Source organism: Brachycentrus maculatus, unplaced genomic scaffold (assembly GCF_059751285.1).
Source record: "Brachycentrus maculatus isolate JH-2025_06_01 unplaced genomic scaffold, ASM5975128v1 h1tg000600l, whole genome shotgun sequence".
In the NCBI taxonomy this organism is placed as follows: Eukaryota; Metazoa; Arthropoda; class Insecta; order Trichoptera; family Brachycentridae; genus Brachycentrus; species Brachycentrus maculatus.
Genome location: NW_028281339.1, coordinates 52,501 through 73,883, shown reverse-complemented (window position 1 = coordinate 73,883; position 21,383 = coordinate 52,501). Strand labels below are relative to the sequence as shown.

Here is a 21,383-nt window from a genome sequence, read left to right as displayed (position 1 = left end):
ACTACATAGGATATGGGGTGAGAGTAATTGAATAGATTAATGATAGTTGCAGGTAGGAATAGGAGTAAAGATGGGTTTATATTTTTTTCAATATGGACATTTCTTTGTAAGGTCAAATCTATCAAAACAATTTTATCAAAACTTTTATGCAGGGTAAGTTCTTATTTATGGGCAACAATTTAAACACTCGAATATTGTATTTATTTATGTCAAAAATTTTTTTTTAGAGTGGTAGAAAATTAATAAAATACATAATATGAAAATTTATTTTTTATTTAATTTCATAACAACATATATTATATACCTTTTCCAATAATAGTTTTTTCTACAAAAGAACAATCAAATGTAACCAACTAAAAACCAAAAAAAAATCCAAACACATATTAAAAGTCTTGACAGAGAATACAGGCACAAGGCTTATACTTTATTCCAAATTTGTTTTTGGCTCTGAAATGTATTAAATATATATTTTTTAAATATATTTGAAGCACCAACTTTGTGATTTTCCATTTTATAATAAAAATGTCACTTTGTCTTAAAATCACAATATTATATCAAAATTATTATAGTGATTTTAAAACAAAATTACGTTTTAATTATTAAATAAAAATGGTAAAAAATATACGAAATCACATTATACTGAAACACTTAAACGATTATCATTTTATGGAAAAAAGAACGGGAATTTTAAAAACTGATTATAAAAATCTTAAAATACGGTTGTTCGACTTATAGCATTTTGCTAAAATACGGTTTTTCACTTCAAATTACACGTTTCACAGAAGTGATTGGACGTCATATTATGTTTTCTTAAAAAATTAGAACTAAAAAAAATCGTATTAGTACTACATAAAGTCAGTGTGAATACCCGCCCACATCTTTTATTCCTAAGACTAGCGAGTGCGATAGTCGTCAAGTTGGCAAGCCTGCGCAGCGCGCTGTCATAGCCAGTGCGTGCAATGTGTACTTAAATTTTCAGACAAGATTTTTGACTCTACTTTGAATCAGAACTGCTTTGAATATATTTTTAAAAGAAACTTTTTTACAAAATGTAACAGAAAGTCCAACTTTTTTAAACGTCAAATTTGATTTGTGAAACGTCCAATTTGATCTGTAAGGCGTCAATATGGTTTGAAGTTAAAAACCTGTACTTTTCTGTCGATATTAAGAATGTATTATGGTTCTATTCCTGCTGCACCCATTCCGTACAAGGACTTTCCTTTGGTCTTGAGATAATAGGTTCCAGAATCTACGGACGACGCTCCATGTCCCATTAAGGCTTGATCGTTTCCAGCACAAGCACCAGATTTGAAAGATTTCCAGCTGTCACATTTTATTGCTATGAAGTTCTGAGGGTAAAGGACTGATTCCGCGTAGAGCGACCAGACACGTCTGTGACTACCTCCAAGTTTTAATGCGCAGGGCTGAGAATATCCACCATTGGGATAGAAATCCAGCTGACCTAAAAAAATCGACTTTCATCAAATCCATATACCTTATTTTTTGTCAATTCATCATTATCAGCCCGTTGAGGTCCACTGCTGGACATAGGCCTCCCCCTTCCGCCTGCACTCCTCCCGATCCTGCACCGTCCCCATCCACTGTCTTCCAGCAAACTTCCTGATGTCGTCCACCCATCTCATCGGTGGACGTCCTTGAGGCCTCTGATTCCTCGCTCCCACACCAGAACGCGTTTCGTCCATCTGTCGTCGGTCATTCTGGCTATGTGACCGGCCCATTTCCACTTCAGCCAAGCAATTTGCTCTACCACGTCACAGATTAAATAAAATTAATCTGGCAATTAATAAAAACTAAGCACTTGTTGAGGTGATTACCAAAAAGTTAAAATTCCTTTAAATGCTAATGTTTACTGTATTTCATCGAAATATTAATTAAAATTGCGAGAAAACGTGACCAATCCTGTGTTAAACCAATATGATATTTAATTAATTGTTTCGGCATTTGCTTTGTGGTAAGATATGTTAAAACGATTAAGGAAACACTTGTTACTCGAGTGGTATAAAAACAAGTGTTTCCTTAATCATTTTAAACCAATATGAAATCATTTAATCGCACCAAAACGTAACAATTTTACAAACTAGAATTCCTGATTACTTAAAATAATTTATAATGGAAATGTAACGTTTTGGTGAGGACCTCAACACTTATTGTATTTTATTATACTTAACCATTTCAGAAAAGTGTAACAGGTGCAGTTTGCGAAGAAGAATAATTTTATGGTTTAAAAATTAATACCAACTTACTGTAGTGGAAAGTCCAAATACCTCTGAGTCGGTATGTATAATGAAGACTAAAGTTATCAACATTTTGAGTGTGTCCAAATACACAAAATCTGGATTATCTCCAATTACAGGAGTTATTTTCATATTATTTTTTGACATCTCATCAAAGATGAAAAAGAATATGGAAATTTTAAGCTCAAATAATAAAAAAATTATATTTTCTGGCGTTTCTCATGCGTGTGATTATAATCCAGGATTCGGACCTCACATACCAATAAAAGAGTTTCTGCTCAATAAAAAGCTTATTTTCATCTCACCAATAGATGTCTCTAGTGAAACTCTAGTGATTCAAGAAGTGTTTCAAAATTAATTCATATATATAGAACTTCCACGAATTTCAGTAGTGTGGTTGTCAATAATGGGTAGAATTGATGAATGTTACACATGTGTAAAATGATCACTTAAACATGCCTATGACAGTCGTCAGCCCCGTAAATGCCCAGACTTCCATATTCTTCTTCATCGTTGATGAGATGTCAAAAAATAATATGAAAATAACTCCTGTAATTTGAAAAATAACAGATTTTGTGATCAAGTATTTGGAGACACTCAAAATATTGCAAGACCAAAGTTAGTTAGTGAAATCCAACAAAACCAAAATCTGGACCATTTTTGAAGCATGGTTATGCTGGTGCAATTCCCGAAGATGAAGCATATTACGGTTTAGAAATAAAGGGTTTGATACTTACCAATTGGAGTGATGATTCCAAATACCTCTGCGTTGGTATGTATAACAGAAACGAAAAATGCATCACTGGGATCCAATAAGCGAAAATCTGGACCATATTTGAAACAAGGTCCTGCCGGATCAAGGCCAGTGATTTTCTTTATCTTAGATCCTGTGAGGGTAGTGAAGTGTCTTCCTGCTACTCCGGCAGTATGGGCACCGAGGCTATGACCAATCACATGGATATCCATGGGATCAATTCCAGCTGTACAATAAAATAAATTTAATTAAAAGAACCCATTCGGGGATCCAAAATAAATGAACTGAAAAAGTACTTTATGGAAAAATATATACGTAGTGGTTAGTTATATTTTCTTATTTTGTTTTTACCTTATGCTTTTTTTATATTTTCTCATTTGTTTATTTTAAATATATTTCTTACCTTATGTTTTTTTCATTTATTTCTTTTAAATATGCTTCTAATGAATATTTATTAAACCTGTTTAATGTCATATTTTGCCATGTATTAGTATTAGTTTTGGTTATTTAAAAAAAAACCTTTTTTGTTACTTTATTATTTGTGTTCCAGTCTTGTTAACCGCAATCTCATGTCCCAAAATGTGAAATAGAAATTACTACTACTACTACCATCACGCCGTTTCCCCGCAGGGGTAAGCAGAGAGGATGAAACGCCACACTCTTCTGTCCTGACATACACTCCTCGCCTCCTTCACATCCATACATCTAGTCATACATGCCCTCCGATTACGCAGACTTTTGACACCGCCAGATTTTAGGTTCTGATTGATCTGATCGTGCCAAGTCTTTTTCGGTCGTCCACGTTCTGTTTTCCCTCTCACATTCGCCACATATATTTTCTTAGGCATTCTCTCGCTATCCATTCGCTCCACATGTCCGTACCACCGCAAAGAGCTCTTCCTAATCTTTTCAATTATTCCTCGTTCAGCCTTACATTCCTTTCTTATATCGTCTTATTTAATTCTGTCATACAATGATTTTCCACACATTCGTCTGAGGGAGCGCATTTCAACAGCGTTCACTCTGCTTTCATCCTTTCTTTGCCAGTTCCATGTTTCGCTTCCATACATTAGTGTCGGTACTAGCACGCCGTTGTGAACCGCTAGCTTGGCTTCCATGGACATTTTCTTATTCCCAATCACTCTGTTAAAAGCACAATTTATTCTATTCCCTGCATTCACTCTTCTCTCAATATCCTTATAAATTACTCATCGGGAATATTATATGTATATATGACTTATGTATGTAATATATTTTGAAAAATATAAAAATTAGTAAATTGATTGACTAGTTGGATTCATTTTCATTTTTATTTTGCTTCTTTAAAAAATGATATCTATTGTGACACTTGTTTCGACCCATTCCACATCATTATCAAACTCCAAAAGCGTCACAATAGATTTTAGTGAAAAGTGTTATATACCAAGCAAAAGCCAAATTTAAGATTATGTGACAACAAAATGGCTGCCAAATCAATCGATGAAGTTTGATGGGTAAAATGTGATTTAAAAAATATTCAAAAGAAAAATAGTTATCAGAACTACCAAAAACTTTGTTCCGTTAATTGATTCGGCAGTAACTTTGTAGAAATACCCATATATTTTTAGTTTAAATTTAACTTGGTACAAATACCCATTTCATAAAATTTGTTGAAAAATGTTTTGTATGTCGATACATTTAGTATCATTATCAAGTACCTTATATTTTAAATTTTAGAGTTGTGCCCTCGGGACGTTGAAGAATGAAAAGGGACTGGAAACTATTTATTATTTTTTATCAGTGAAAACATGAACAATTCTGAGGAAAACTTGGCGTGATGAAAGTATTATTTTTGACATCTTATCAAAGATGAAGAAGAATATGGAAGTTTGTGCATTAAGGGGGCTGACAACCGTCATAGGCTGGTTTAAGTGATCACTTTACACACGTGTAACATTCACCAATTCTACCCATTATTGATAACCACACTACTCAAATTCGTGGAACTTCTATATGTTTTAATTACAATTCAGAAACATTGTTATTGAATCACTAGAACTTCACTAGAGACATCTATTGGTGAGATGAAAAGAAGCTTTTTTATTGAACAGAAATTCTTTTATTATCATGTGAGGTCTGAATCCTGGATTATAATCACACACATGAGAAACGCCAGAAATATCATTTTCATTTTTACAATTTTTGCTTATAATTTGACCAGATAATTTATTTACAACATTTTGAGTGTGTCCAAATACTTGTTCCCAAATCTGGATTATCTCCAATCATAGGAGTATTTTTCATATTTATGTCAGAAAATAATATGAAAAAAATTCCTATAATTAGAGATCATCCAGATTTGTGAACAAGTATTTAGACACACTTAAAATCTTGTGGTGAAAGTATGTCAAATAAATATATACTTGAATGTGGTCAGGTCAGGAGTCGGAATAATCAGCGGGTATGTATGAGGAGATGCATGGAAGATCCAAAGATTTTTTGCAATGACAGATTGGTGTGATGTTATATTTTCTCTCTGTCTGCGAGGAAGCGATGTGATGAATAGTGAGTATAAATTAAATTTCATAAACCTGCGACGAACAGCACCAATTGTTCCGCTAATCCTTCCCCTACAAACGGGATAAGAGCGTGAGCTTTCGGATACCAGGTGTGGTAATATTTGCTAGCATCCAGATAGAAAACGTTCGTTCCTCCTTTTTGCAAAAATGCATTTGACAATTCTTTGCTATCGTCAGTGTAATTTCTGTCCCAATATCCATGGATTATTACAGTTACAGGAAGACTCCAGTCGAACCCAGGATCTGACAACGCGTCCACTGCGCTGGTTAGCGGGTAATTAACCTGGAAATGATTTTAACCCGTTAATCTTAATAATTTGTTACAAAAATATTCTTCTTCATAGCTGCATTCTAACTCATCATCTTTGCAAACTATTGGTGTCATCTCGCTCACTCCTTTCAAGAACGTCATAAATCAAAAACTGTCCATTTTCAGTTATGCATGTTTTCGTAATACCCAGAAAATGTACTATATCCCAGTAAATAGGCATATTTTAAACTTAATATTTACCCGGTACAGGGCAGAAAGTGTTGTTTTTGCATTTTGAAGAAAAAGTTTTGTTGAATCATATTTTTTTTAAATAAACTAGTTATTTTTCAAATGGAGAAAAAACCTTCAGGTTTAACCTAAAAAGATCTGTTGCACAGTAAAAAGTTCAATAAGTGCCTTGATATTTATTTTTAATAAATCGTATTATATTTTTCAACTTTAAAAACGTTCTCCTGAAAAATCACATTTTATGATTTTTGACGTTCTTGAAAGGAGTGAGCGATCTGTTCTCGTCTTCAGGTTGAAGGTCCTTTTATCATGGACAACGTCACCTAGGCTATGCCAAATTTCTGACCCTTTTCTTGAACGAACTTAATTCTTCTACTTTACTTTGCAAGCCCCTGGAACTGGCCTTGAAACATGGCCCCCGCCTGTCTTTGAATCGCCGAGAGGAGGTCACCCTCGCTACCAAACAGGGTAGTGCATCTTAGCATTTGTTTTTCCATGAAGCTTCTTTGTTTTATTTGACTATTAAGTTTTTATCCAAAGACGATCGTCTGACAAGGAATTTGTTACAAAAAATCTTACATTTAGTCACATCTTTGAGTGGGTCTCAACACTTCACAAATCCGGGTTTCTCCACTAGGGAGTTATTTTACATATTTGACATCTCAATATGGATGAAGAAAAATATGCAATCTGGGATTGGTGCCTGTCAAACGCTGGTTAACATTTTGACTGCAGTGTCGCCACCGGTGGCTGACACAAGGCATTTTAATTGCGTCTCGTCAGCCACCGTAGGTTGACGCTTCATATTGTCATATAAATTCAATATACAGTACAAAGTATCATTTCTTGAATGTTTTCGCAGATACTTTGTGGCACATTTTATAAACTTTATAAAATCAAATATCAGCCACCGTAGGCTGACACTTTGTACATTATATTGTCATATAAATTCAATATAAAGTACAAAGTATAATTTTTTAAATGTTTTCGCAGATACTTTGGTACATTTTACAAACTTTGTAAAATTAAAGAACTTTGTTTTAGCCATTTTTTTATTGTTAGTACACTTTAACGTATCGGTTTCGACAAGAACCTTGTTCTAAAACATGATGATGACAAGGTTCTTGTCGAAACCGGAAGGTTAAAGTGTACTGATAATAAAAAATTGGTTAAAACAAAGTTCTTAAATTTTATAAAGTTTACAAAGTGTCAGCCTCCGGTGGCCAAAGAGATGCAATTAAAATGCCATGTGACAGCCACCGGTGGCTGACACTAGAAGTTAACGTGTTATGTGATCACTTTACACACGTGTAACGTTCACCATGCTACCCATGATTGACAATTACATTAATCAAATTCTGAAAGTCAATATATACATATCGCAGTCGTACAGGAGAAAGTGACCAACTAACAAAATGGAAAATGTGCTGGAGGGCCATTTAAGTCACTTTTGCTTGGCAAGAAAATAAATATCAATGCAGTTAGTCATTTTTAACAAGTCTTTTTATTATTTTTCTACTTTATAAGTTAAAATCCTTTGGGATTTTTTTCAGGGTATTATTAAGCTAGTAAGATATCAAATAGTCAATGATAACGTTTTTATAAAAAATGCACTTGGTCACCTTCTCCTGCATGTTTATATAAAACCCTTATCCGCACCCCAATGGTGCATAGGGCACTGCGTCATATAAACGCAGTGTTATCTTGATCGTTTACACATGAAGGAAAGGTGATCAGCCCTCCGTTTCAGGTACCAGTCCAGGGTAATATAGAATAAATATGACAGTGAAAAAAATCACTTATATTTATTTTACCCCCCTTGGGAATCGAACCCGGGACCTCCAGAACGGTAGCCGAGCGTGCTGACCATTACACTACGGAGGCGGACATGTATGATTACGATATATACTCGTATATGATCAAATCTCGTGATGTTCTATTCGGCTATAGTCATGGCGGCTACAGTCACTTTAGCACGGTACCTAGCCATGATCCAGGATTTTTTCCTGTCTGAATTGGAAGGGATGGAGTTGAAAACGTCTTATTTATCATAATATTCCATGAGATTTTTTTTAATGTTCAATTTGTATCAGTTTGCGTTTTATCCCATGATTAAAGCAATGCCTCTGCCACGCGCCAACCCTAAATGATAATAAATAATGAAAAGTTTCTTACGATATTATCGTTGGTGTAAAGGTCGAGAGACACTTTGCTCATATCCGGTTCCCTTGATGAACCTTTTAATTGATCGTAGTCCAAACCAATTAGCTTTCTGACAGCGGCACCTGGGAATATCAAACATATTAGAGGAGATGTGAGAAGTTTCATCTAGCAAAACACTAGTTTCCTCGACGATACAGATCTTTATAAATAAAAATGTTAACATTTTGCCATCACAATAAAGATGAAGAAAAATATGGAAGTCTGGGCTTTTACGGGGCTGACGATCGTCATAAGCTGGTTTAACTTCTTGGAACTTCTATACATATGATTAAATTTTAATAAAAATTAAACACTTGAATAATCCACTGAATTGAGTTTTATTTTTATTTACGACTAGTTTCAAAAACGACAATTGTTTTCATCTTCTGGTACAAATTAAAACATATTCAAAATTCAGTTTTAATTTGTACCAGAAGATGAAAACAATCGTCGTTTTCGAAACTAGTCGTAAATAAAAATAAAACTCAATTCAGTGGATTATTCAAGTGCTTAATTTTTATTAAAATAATCATGTCATTCCACAAAGTTAATTCCGAATCAATAAATAATATTTATGATTAAATTTTTGAAACATAGTGCTTGAATTACTAGAATTTCATTAGATACATCTTTTGGTAAAATGAAAGAAGCTTTTTACTGAGCAGAAACTTTTTCATTTGTGTCTGAGGTCCGAATCCTGAATTGTAATCACATACACGAGAAACGCTAGAAAACATATTTTTCATTTTGTTATTTCATCTTATATTTGACCAGTTAATTTATATACAACATTTTGAGTGTATGCAAATACTTATTCACATTGGACTTCACATACAAATAAAAAAGTTTCCGCTCAATAAAAAGCTTCTTTCAAAAGATATCTCTAGTGAATCAAACAGGACTTTTCGAAATTGGATCATATATATACACGTTCCAAGAATTTGAGTAGTGCGGTTGTCAATTATGACTATTTAAAGGCTTGTTAACATTCTACCCATGATTGAAAACCGTATTCCTCAATTTTTTGTAACTTATAATAGGTATATGCACATGAAAAAGCCGCTTGCCGATAGATGACTCTAGCTTTTGTACGTGCAAGTACAAAGCCGGTTTTCAGCGCATTAAAACGCAGTATACCTCTAAAAAAAGACACCTTTATAACACATCAATCCACTTACAATTTTTTTCCTGTAAGAAAACTTGTAAACCTCCATTTGCTAGCCCTACCAGCTGCAAAGCACAGTATATCAAGGCAATGTAATGTGTCTTCATTTCTAAAAAAAAATACAAAATTATAAATAACATATCGCTCACTCCTTTAAAGAACGTCATAAATAAAAAAACTTGATTTTTCAGGAGAACGTTTATAATGTTTAAAAATATAATATAATGAGTTAAAAATAAATATCAAGCCACTTACTGAACTTTTTACTGTGCAACAGATCTTTTAGGTAAAACCTGAAGGTTTTTTCTCAGTTACAAAAATTTTATAGTATATTTAAAAAAATAATTAAACAATACCTTTTCTTCAAAAAGAAAAAGACAACACTTTTTGCCTTGTAGCAGGTGAATATTAGGTTAAAAATTTGCCTCTTTTGCTAGGACATTTTCTGTTCTAAAAACATACACAACTGAAAATTGACGATTTTTGATTTATAACGTTCTTGAAAGGAGTAAGCGATATTACATACGCATAACTAAACATATAAGTTAAATAATATTCTCTAAGGTTGCTGCTGAAATGCAAATGCTTAGATGGTAAGCCAGAGGTCCCTTAGAGACAAAAAAATAGTTCAAGCATTCTTGGAATTCTGCGTGTAACAGACATCAATAGTAAAGGACGCAAAGATCCTGAACACATTATAAACCCGGAAAGATCTTCTTCGAAAGACATCTAGAGGCAGACCAAGAATTCATGGATGCTGCAGAAAGATACAAGCTATGGCCTATGTGACGATGCCCAAGAAAGAAGGACTTACAACCTGAGGTCGAGGAGAAGTCGAGGAGACCTTAATAGTGAAAAAAAAGATAGGTTGAGAGCCAGGAAAAAGAAGAAGAATTTTCCTAATGAATAATTTGATTAATTTATTTTTAAAGAGTGCATATCACTCACTCCTTTCAAGAACCTCATAAATCAAAAATCGTTAATTTTCAGTTTCGCATGTTTTTGGAATGCCCAGAAAATATACTATATCCCAGCAGAAGCGGCATATTTTTAACTTAATATTTACCCGCTACAGGGCAGAAAGTGAAGTTTTTTTCCATTTTGAAGAAAAGGTATTGTTTAATTATTTTTTAAATATATTAAATATTTTTCAAATGGAGAAAAAACCTTTAGGTTTTACCTAAAAAGATCTGTTGCACAGTAAAAAGTTCAAAAAGTGGCTAGATATTTATTTTTACAGCTTTGTATTATATTTTTAATTTTAAAAACATTCTCCTGAAAAATTGAGTTTTTTTATTTGTGACGTTCTTGAAAGGAGTGAGCGATATGAGGTTCCTACAACCGTGACCATTAAAAAAATATGTACAAATCATTTACAACATTTTGAGTGCGTCCAAATACTTGTCCGAAAATTTGGATTATCTTCAATGATAAGAGATCATTTTTTGACATCTCATCAATGAATTCAAAGAATATCTTTGACGAGATGTCAAAAAATAATATGAAAAATAAACCCTATAATAGGAGATAATCCAGATTTGTGAACAAGTATTTGGGAAACCAAAAATGTTGTAAATAAAATTACAAGATTGGATTAAGTAGAAATGTGTAGAAATTGTATTAAATTGTATAAAAAATAATGAAAAACACGTGTCTCAATTGATTTTATAAAAGTGGTTTATTTTATAATACCAACTATATCTAAATAATAAAAAAATGTCATAAACGTTTGGCAAATAAAAATAATATACCTGTTGTGGAGAATCACTGAATTGAACTACCTGTAAAGTTTTAAGCAAAATTGAATTTTTCTTTCCATCGTATAAACATATTTTTCATAAAACATATGTACATATCGCTCACTCCTTTCAAGAACGTCATTAATCAAAAAACTTGATTTTTCAGGAAAACGTTTCTTAAGTTTAAAAATATAATACTATTATTTTTTGACATCTCATCAAAGATGAAGAATATGGAAGTCTGGGCATTTACGGGGCTTACGACCGTCATAGGCTGGTTTAAGTGATCACTTTGCACACGTGTAACATTCACCAATTCTACCCATTATTGACAACCACACTACTCAAATTCTTGGAAGTTCTATATATATGAACTAATTTAGAAACCTTGTTCATGAATCACTAAAACTTCACTAGAGACATCTATTGGTGAGATGTAATAAATTAATAATAGATTAATATGAAAATAACTCCTGTAATTGGAGATAATCCAGATTTTGTGAACAAGTTGGACATACTCAAAATGTTGTAAATATAATACTATGTATTAAAAATAAATATCAAGTCACTCACTGAACTTTTTACTGTGCAACAGATCTTTTTAGCTAAAACCTGAATATTTTTTCTCATTTTGAAAAATATTTAGTAGATTTAAAAAAAAAAAATTAACAATACCTTTTCTTCAAAATGCAAAAACAACACTTTTCGCCCTGTAGCGGGCAAATGTTAAGTTAAAAATATGCCTCTTTTGCTGGGATATAGTACATTTTCTGGGCATTCCCAAAACATGCACAACTGAAAATTGACGATTTTTTATTTATGACGTTCTTGAAAGGAGTGAGCGATATGTAATGTGTACACAGTGAAAATAATAAGCTATTTTTTTCACATGTAAGTAATTTTGCTATTTGTGAATTGTAATTTTCAAGCAAACTAATCTACATTTTATATATCATTTTATAACTAAGTATATATCTTATTAATTTTCGTGACTTTACTAGTGATGTATCTAAGCGACAAATTGTTTAAGCTAAAAATAAAAACTAACTAACCATCACGCCGCTTCCCCGCAGGGGTAGGCAGAGAGAATAGAGCGCCACACCACTCTGTCCTTGCAAAAATTCTTAGCCTCTTCCACGTTCATGCATCTCCTCATACATACCCGCCGATTGTTACGACTCCTAATCTGACCACTTTCAAGTATTTGGCATACATGATCGTGCCATGTTTTTTTCGGTCTTCCTCTGCTTCTTTTCCCGCTAACATTCGCCTCATAAATTTGTTTTACCATTCTTTCCTCACTCATTCGTTCTACATGTCCAAACCATCTCAACACACCTTTCTTAATTTTATCGATAATGCTTATCTCAGCTTTGCATTCTTTTCTTATTTCACTATTCGCACATCTATCAAACATCGTTTTGTCGCACATTCTTCTGAGAGATCGCATTTCGACTGCATTCAGTCTACTTTCATCCTTCGTTTGCCAACTCCATGTTTCACTTCCATACATTAGAGTTGGAACCAGGACTACGTTGTGCACTGCCAGTTTAGCTTCTGCTGATAGGTTTTTATTTGCCATAAATGATTTCAGTGCACTGATTTTGTTTAAGCTACATTTAAAAAATACAAAAATATTAGTCGTTTTAATAAATTTATGAGGGAAATCTGTTTGGTAATAGAAGCAAAGGACTAACGAGAAAACTCGGAATAATCGGCGGGTATGTATGTCCGCCTCCATGGTCAGCACGCTCGGCTACCATCCTGGAGGTCCCGGGTCCGATTGCCAATGGAGGTTAGATAAATAATAGTGATTTTTTCACTCTAATATTTATGCAATATTACCCTGGACTGGTATCTGAAGCGGAGGGCTGATCACCTCTCTTTCGTGTTGATGATCAAGATAACACTGCGTTTATAAGATGCAGTGCCCTATGCGCCAATAGGGTGCGGATAAGGGTTTGAAGAAAGAAGATTTATTAGGAGGTGCACGAATGTGGAAGAGGCAAAAACTGTTTGGTAAAACAGATTGATACGGCGAGAAGTAGGGTGTGCTGAGATAGTTTGGGCAGTTGAATCGAATGAGTGAAGAAAGAATATTAACACTTATTTATGAGGGGAATGTGGTTGATAATAGAAGCGGAAGAAGACTGAGGAAAACAAATACTCGTGTGCAAGTATTTCAAATACTCGTGCGTGGTTAGGTCATGAATCGGAATAATCGGTGGGTAGGAATACATGCATGGATGTGAAAAAAGCAAAAATTATTTGCTAAGACAGATGGTGTGGCGTTCTATTACCTCTGCTTACCCCTGCGGCAAGCGGCGTGATGGTCGGTTAGTTTGAATAATTTAATAGTAGCCAAATATTTTTATTCGAAGAAAAGTGTGTAAAATGGTCACTTATCACTATTTAATTCTCCTCCGACGATGTATTAAATATACGAAAACATTATTTTTTATCGATAAGACGTCACCTACTTTAAAGTGGTACGCATGTGATTATAATGTTTTTTTTACGAAAATTATCGAAGTCGAAGTTTAATTTTAGGTACAACTATCTTTTGTCCGCCTCCGTAGTGTAATGGTCAGCACGCTCGGCTACCATACTGGAGGTCCCGGGTTCGATTCCCATGGGGGGTCAAATAAATATAAGTGAATTTTTCACTCTAACATTTATTCAATATAACCCTGGACTGAGGGCTGATCACCTTTCCTTCATGTGTAAACGATCAAGATAACACTGCGTTTATATGACGTAGTGCCCTATGCACCATTGGGGTGCGGATAAGGGTTTTATTATTATTATTATTGTATATATATATATATATATATATATATATATATATATATAAATATTTATATATGTATATTTATATATATATATATATATATATATATATTTATATATATATATATATATACAATATATATATATATATATATATATATATATATATATATATATATATATATATATATATATATATATATATATATATATATATATATATATATATATATATATATATATATATATATATATATATTTATATATATCGCGTTTTATCACGATTTATGTGAGCCTCAGCGGCTAATTATTAGAAATAGGTATAGGTATCTCTTTTATCAAAGTGTGGGTTCGAACCGAGAAACTCTGACTTAAGAGTCCGCGCACTAACCACGGGACCACAACCCGACACAACGAAAATATTTGTTATTCTGAGTTTGATCAAATAAGATATTAAAAAAATGTATATAAAAACGTTCAGAATTGAAAGTCTTCTTATCTGTATTTCAGAAATTTAATTGGGCATTGTTTATGATCTAACTACTTGTAATATTAGTTGTACAACAATTTAGCAAATTTGAGCTTGCCTTGGACTCTCACTCATTTTCAAATAACTAATATAAACTGTGAATAACATCTTTTGTTTGAATAAATCACTTAAATAGTTTTTGAAAATCTGTGGCATTTATTGTTTTTTTCTATTTCATACTTCTTTAAAAAAATAAATTCGTTCTTGCTCTATAAGAACTGAAATTTGCATAATCTACTTAAAATTCATTTTTTTATTTGTTCGGTAATTAATGATTTATTTATGCTATAACTCTTTTTTCAAAAATGTTAGTAATATAAGTGTATAACCACGAAGATTTTTTTACCGGTTTCGAGACGTACCCGTCTCTTCGTCAGGACAATCACTACAACAGCATAAAAACAATACTACACGTCATTACCATAGGACTGATCACACACTTACAAAAATTAAATACTGGCATATTTGCATTTATTTATTTTAAAGAATTATTTTAATAGTGCGGTAGAAAACTAATAAAATAACATAAAATATAAATTTTTTGTCATGAATGCATGAACCTTTTCCAACAATAGTATTTTCAACAAAAAACCAATTAAATATTATTAACAAAACACCAAAAAAATGCTTAACATACATAAAGAGTCTAGAGTCAAGGAAATACAGGCAGAAGGCTTTTACTTTGTGCCGAATTGTTTTTTGAATCTGGAATGTATTTAAAAAAAAAAATTAAAGTACTTGAAATCATGTTTCAATAAAATACTTAATTTGATTGCCATTTAATCGAAAAAAGAACTGTCAAAAATAACGCAATAATTTGTTTGACTTAAAAGCATTCTGCTTGTATACGATTCTTCACATCAAATTAGACATTTTACAAACCAAATTGGACGTCTTACAAATCAAATTACACGTTTTACAAAACCATTTGGACGAAATATTGTATTTTATAAAAAAAAAATTAAACATGTATTCATATTAGTACTACATATACCGTCAGTGTGAATATCTTTTGTTCCTAAGACTAGGAAGTGCGTTAGTCGTCAAGTAAGACATAATCTGTGCGCACGATGGGTAGGTACTGAAGTTTAGAGACAAGATTTTTAGCACTACATTGAATCATGCGAACTTCATAGAAAAATTGGACTTCATGACTCCCCAGTATGCAGATTTTGTATGCATTCTCTATAATTGTGACGCACTCGCTCGCAAATGAAGTCACATCCTAGGAGGATCACTACTGGACTCTAAGAAGATGAATCTCTTATCACTAAGACAGGTTGTGAGCTACATGACTCATGTAGGTCTTGAGAGTAAGCTGTGATACAAGGGGAGGTCACAATAGACCTAATATGAGGGATGTAAGATACCTTGACCTCTTAAGAAAAAATGTTTAAAAAAAACTGATTTGAATATACTTTCGAAAATTCTAACTTGTTTTCGTAAAAAAACAATATAACGAACAATTTGATTTGCAAATCGTTTAATTTGATTTTTCAGGCGTCCAATTAGGTTTTTAAAAACGAATTACTTGAAGTTAAAAATCTGCATTGTTCTGTTGATATTAAGAATTTTTAAGGTACTATTCCTGCAGCTCCCATTCCATACAAGGACGATCCTTTGGTCCTGAGATAATAGGTTCCAGAATCTACGGACGAAGCTCCATGTCCCATCAAAGCTTCATCGTTACCAGCACAAGCACCCGATTTGAAAGATTTCCAGCTGTCACATTTTAGTGCTATAAAGTTCTGAGGGTAAAGGACTGATTCCGCGTAGAACGCCCATACACGTCCGTGACTGGCTCCGAGTTCATATGTCCCGGGTTGAGAGTATCCACCATTGGGATAGAAATCTATATGACCTGAAAAAACACGAAGTTCATCAAACCCTAAATACATTGTTAATTTTTCATATTATTTTTTGATATCTCATGAAGAAGAATATGGAAGTCTGAGCATTTACGGGGCTGACAACCGTCATAGGCTGGTTCAAGTGATCACTGTACACAGTGTACCATTCACCAATTCTACCCATTATTGACAACCGCACTAAATTCTTGGAAGCTTTATTGGAAGCTTGGAAGCTATATCTATAATAAAATAATAAAACCCATATCCGCACCCCATGCGCGATGGTGCATAGGGCACTGCATCATATAAACGCAGTGTTATCTTGATCGTTGACACATGAAGGAAGGTGATCAGCCCTCCGCTTCAGGTACCAGTCCAGGGTAATATTGAATAAATATTACAGTGAAAAAATCACTTATATTTATTTTACCCCACTTGGAAATCGAACCCGGGACCTCCAGAACGGTAGCCGAGCCTGCTGACCATAACACTACGGAGGCGGACTAAGGCAGATGGATATATTTATATATATATATATATATATATATATATATATATATATATATATATATATATATATATATATATATATATATATATATATATATATATATATATATATATATATATATATATATATATATATATATATATATATATATATATATATATATATATATTCATTTATATATATATATATATAAATATATATATATATATATATATATATATATATATATATATATATATAAATAAATATATATATATATATATATATATATATATATATATATATATATATATATATATATATATATATATATATATATATATATATATGAACCAATATTGAAACATTGTTCTTGAATCACTAGAACTTCACTAGAGACATCTATTGGTGAGATGAAAAGAAGCATTAAAAATAATATGAAAATAACTCCTAAAATTGGAGATAATCCCGATTTTGTGAAGAAGTATTTGATACACTCAAAATGTTGTAAATAGATAGTAATGTCTCAGACGTTTCTTTAAAGTTAATGGAGAAGGTGTTAAGGTTTAGAAATTAATCCTTTGTTACATACCTAAAGGAGTGATAATTCCTAAAACTTCTGCGTTGGTATGTATAACATTAACGAAAGTTGCGTCAGTGGGATCCAATAGGCCAAAAGCTGGACCATATTTGAAGCAAGGTCCTGCTGGATCAAGACCGCTGATCTTCTTGATCTTAGATCCTGTGAGGGTAGTGAAATGTCTTCCTACTGACCCGGCAGTATGGGCACCGAGGCTATGGCCAATCAAGTGAATGTCCATGGGATCAATTCCAGCTGTACAATAAAATAAAATAAATTAGTTTGCAAGTTCGGTTGATTTCGATTAACATTTTACTTCTTTAAAAGATAATATCTATTGTGACAAGTGTTTTAATCGATTTAACTTCATAATCAAACTCAAAAAAAGTGTCACAATAGTTTTCAATAAAATGTATTATATACAGTGTACGGAGTGCGTGGAAGTTTTTGGTAAGGGAAGGGTAATGAAATATGAGTATTTCAATGTTTTAGAATTTAGTACATAAACCATCATGTTGACGAGGTTCTTGTCGAAACCGATTGTATAAAGTGTACAAATAAAAGGTGGTTAAAATAAAATTGTTTTCTTTTATAAATAAAGAAAAAATGCAAGGCGATACATGCTTTACCGATACATTTATAATAGGTATGTTGATATGGTGAATCGAATGAATGGAAAAAGAATAATAAACAATTTTTTTAGACATATATAGTTAGAATTAAAAACGGAAGATGTAAAAACCAAATAAAATTATGCATGATGAACTATATAAAATTCTCGAACGTGGTAAAGAGCAAAGTCGTCGTAAAAAAAGTATGTCAAATACTTGAAAGTGGTTAGGTCAAGAGTCGAAATGATCAGCGGGTATGTATGATGAGATACATGTAAGAGACAAAGATTGTTTGCAAATACAGCTATCGCTCACTCCTTTCAATAACGTCAAATTTAAAAAAATTGTCAATTTTCAGTTGTGCATGTTTTCGGAATGTCCAGAAAATGTACTATATCCCTGCAAAAGCCGCATACTTATAATGTAATATTCACCCGCTATAGGGCAGTGAGTGTTGTTTTTGCATTTTGAAGTAAAGGTATCGTTTAATATTTTTTTTAAATATCCTTTATATTTATTTAAATGGAGAAAAAACATTTAGGTTTTACCTGAAAAGATCTGTTGCACAGTAAAAGGTTCAATAAGTGGCTTGATATTTATTTTTAATACATTGTATTATATTTTTAAACATTGAAAACGATCTCCTGAAAAATCAAGTTTTTTATTTATGACGTTGTTGAAAGGACTGAGCGATATGTGTGGGGTTTTATTCTCTCTGTCTGCGAGAAAGCGACGTGATGTTAAGTTTGTTTAAATAAAATTCATATTTTTCTTTAACATCTCATCAAAGATGAAGAATAACATGGAAGTCTGGGCATTTACGTGGCTGACGACCGTCATAGGCTGGTTTAAATGATCACTTTACACACGTGTAACATTCACCAATTCTACCCATTATTGACAACCACTCTACTCAAATTCTTGAAAGTTCTATATATATGAACCAATTTAGAAACTTTGTTCTTGAATCACTAGAACTTCACTAGAGACATCTATTGGTGAGATGTAAAGAAGCTTTTTACTAAGCAGAAACTCTTATATTAGCATGAGAACTTCCGAGAATTCGACTAGTGTGGTTGTCAATAATGGGTAGAATTGGTGAATGTTACACGTGTGTAATGTCATCAATTAAGTCAGCCCCGTAAATGCCCAGACTTCCATATTCTACTTCATCTTTGATGAGATGTCAAAGAATAATAAGAAAATGACTCCAGTAATTGGAGATAATCCAGATTTCGTGAACAAGTATTTGGACACACTCAAAATGTTGCAAATTAAACAAAATTTACTAACCTCCAACGAACAGTACCAACTGCTCCGCTAATCCTTCCCCGATCAACGGAACAAAAGAGTGAGCTCTTGAATAAATAAAATGATAATATTCGCTCGCATCCAGATAGAAAACGTTCGTTCCTCCTTTTTGCAAAAGAGCTCTTGACAATTCTTTGCTTGACTCAGTGGCATTTGTGTCCCAAAATCCATGGAGTATTATGGTTATAGGAAGACTCCAGTCGAACCCAGGGTCCGACAAGGCTTCCACAGCTCTGGGCAGCGGGAAATTAACCTGAAAACAATATTACCCTGTTAACCCTTTCATGGGCGGTGTTTTTACTTAAACAATACTAATTTATTATTAGATTAAAACCAATATTTTTAGCTTTTCCACTTTTTTATTTGACCAGCGACCGGGTTTCGTCGTTACCGACATCATCAGACTGGATGATGACAGACCAGTCTGATGATGTCGGTAACGACGAAACCCGGTCGCTGGTCAAATAAAAAAGTGGAAAAGCTAAAAATATTGGTTTTAATCTAATAATAAATTAAAAATGCAATTCCATCACGAAGTGTCAGTGGATAATATAAATCTATTAAACAATACTAATCTCAACTTCTGACATATTGTGGAATCTTTTCCAATCAAATATTTTATAACTAACGGTCAGTTTTCAGAGGTTAGAGATTTTTTGTATCAGATTGTGGAAAATTCGGAGTTTTTTCCCAAAAAAAACGTTTTATTCAGCGTTTTATGGACCCATGTTTCAAAAATTTCCATGGAAAAATATTTAAATATTCTGTCCTTTTTGTTGATATATTATCCTTTATTTTTTACCTACTATAATTATGTATTTTCTTAATTATTAACGCAAAATTAATGTATTAAAAAATTTGATTATTTTTATCCCGACTAAAATTAGGTGTCTGAAATGGTTCCGTGGGATATATGCTTCTTATATGATAGATTCTTATAGACAGACTATGGAATGAATTACCTCTCCTTGTAAAAAATACACCTTCTCAATTAACCTTTAAGAAACGTCATTAAAAGATATTACTATTTATCATTAGAATCCTAACTGTCCATCAAACCTCCTCCCTTAGTTTTTCCCTTTTCCTCCCTCCCTTAACTTCATTTTTCCTTTGCCCTCTTTATTATCATAATTTGTAATTTTTGTTTTTTTTTTCAAATGTTTAAGTACTATCTACCTTCTGATTGCAAACAGCTATATGTGGTATCAAACGTTTTGATCAATATCACTTGTCTGTTTTTGGTTGATAGGTAGATTTTGTTTTTTGGCAATAAGCCCGTCAATCTACTTATTTATTTTATGTTCATGAAGTTTAAACAAATAAATATATCTAAAAAATTACAACTTTATTTATTTCAACTTACACGAAAACCTTTGGAACGAATTGATCAAGTAAGTAGAGGACTTACTGTATATAAATAATAAATAATGAAAAGTTTCTTACGACATTACTGGTGGTGTAAAGGTCAAGAGATATTTTATTCATGTCCGGTCCCCTTGATGAACCTTTCAGTTGGTTATAGTCCAGACCTATCAGCTTTCTGGCAGCGGCACCTGAGAACATCAAACTTATTATTAAAGATGTAAAACGCATCTTGACGAAACATATCGGTAGAGGTCCTCACCAAAAAGTTACAATTCCGATATTACCCAAATTTGTAATTGGGATTGAGAAAGCTTTTAATAAGCAGGCACTTATATTTATATAACAAATTTTAAGCTTCATAAAAAATCATGTTTTCAGGCATTTCCCATATTGCTCACTCCTTTCAACAACGTCATATATCAAAAATCGTAAATTTTCAGTTGTACGTGTTTTCGGAATGCCCTGAAAATGAACTATATCCCAGCAAGAGCGGCATATTTTTAACTTAATATTTACCCGCTACAGGGTAGGAAGTGTTGTTTTTGCATTTTGAAGAAAAGGTATTGTTTAATTATTTATTTTAAATATATCTTCTAAATATTTTTAAAATGGAGAAAAAACACCTAGGATTTACCTGAAAAGATCTATTACAAAGTAAAAAGTTTGACCAGTGGCTTGATATATA

At 32.6% G+C, this 21,383-nt stretch overlaps 2 protein-coding genes across 2 annotated transcripts in view; both read right to left on the bottom strand.

Moving 5' to 3' along the window:
* Positions 1–309: 309 nt before the first annotated feature.
* Positions 310–9,540, bottom strand: LOC148301162 (pancreatic triacylglycerol lipase-like). The gene is made up of 5 exons (XM_088273721.1): positions 9,447–9,540; positions 8,242–8,351; positions 5,580–5,850; positions 2,993–3,235; positions 310–1,462 (listed from the first exon to the last, which is right to left on the bottom strand). The coding sequence occupies exons 1-5, from the start codon at positions 9,538–9,540 to the stop codon at positions 1,176–1,178; spliced, it is 1,005 nt and encodes a 334-aa protein (XP_088129847.1). The 3' UTR covers positions 310–1,175.
* Positions 9,541–14,948: 5,408 nt separating this feature from the next.
* LOC148301161 (pancreatic triacylglycerol lipase-like) overlaps positions 14,949–21,383 on the bottom strand; it is a 6,746-nt gene continuing 311 nt past the window's right edge. Inside the window, exons 2-5 of the mRNA XM_088273722.1 lie at positions 20,777–20,886; positions 19,316–19,586; positions 17,424–17,666; positions 14,949–16,352 (exon numbers count right to left, since the gene is read on the bottom strand). Coding sequence (XP_088129848.1) covers positions 16,066–16,352; positions 17,424–17,666; positions 19,316–19,586; positions 20,777–20,886 — 911 coding nt within the window. The 3' untranslated portion in view covers positions 14,949–16,065. The remainder of the gene's footprint in view (positions 16,353–17,423; positions 17,667–19,315; positions 19,587–20,776; positions 20,887–21,383) is intronic.

Bases quoted from the DNA above. Each gene is read 5' to 3' on its own strand.
- LOC148301162 (XM_088273721.1), bottom strand. From the start codon at position 9,540: ATGAAGACACATTACATTGCCTTGATATACTGTGCTTTGCAGCTGGTA. The intron at 8,352-9,446 runs GTAAGTGGATTG...TGATATTCCCAG, and splicing joins TTTCTTACAGGAAAAAAATT to GTGCCGCTGTCAGAAAGCTA. The intron at 5,851-8,241 runs GTAAGAAACTTT...AATCATTTCCAG, and splicing joins TTTACACCAACGATAATATC to GTTAATTACCCGCTAACCAG.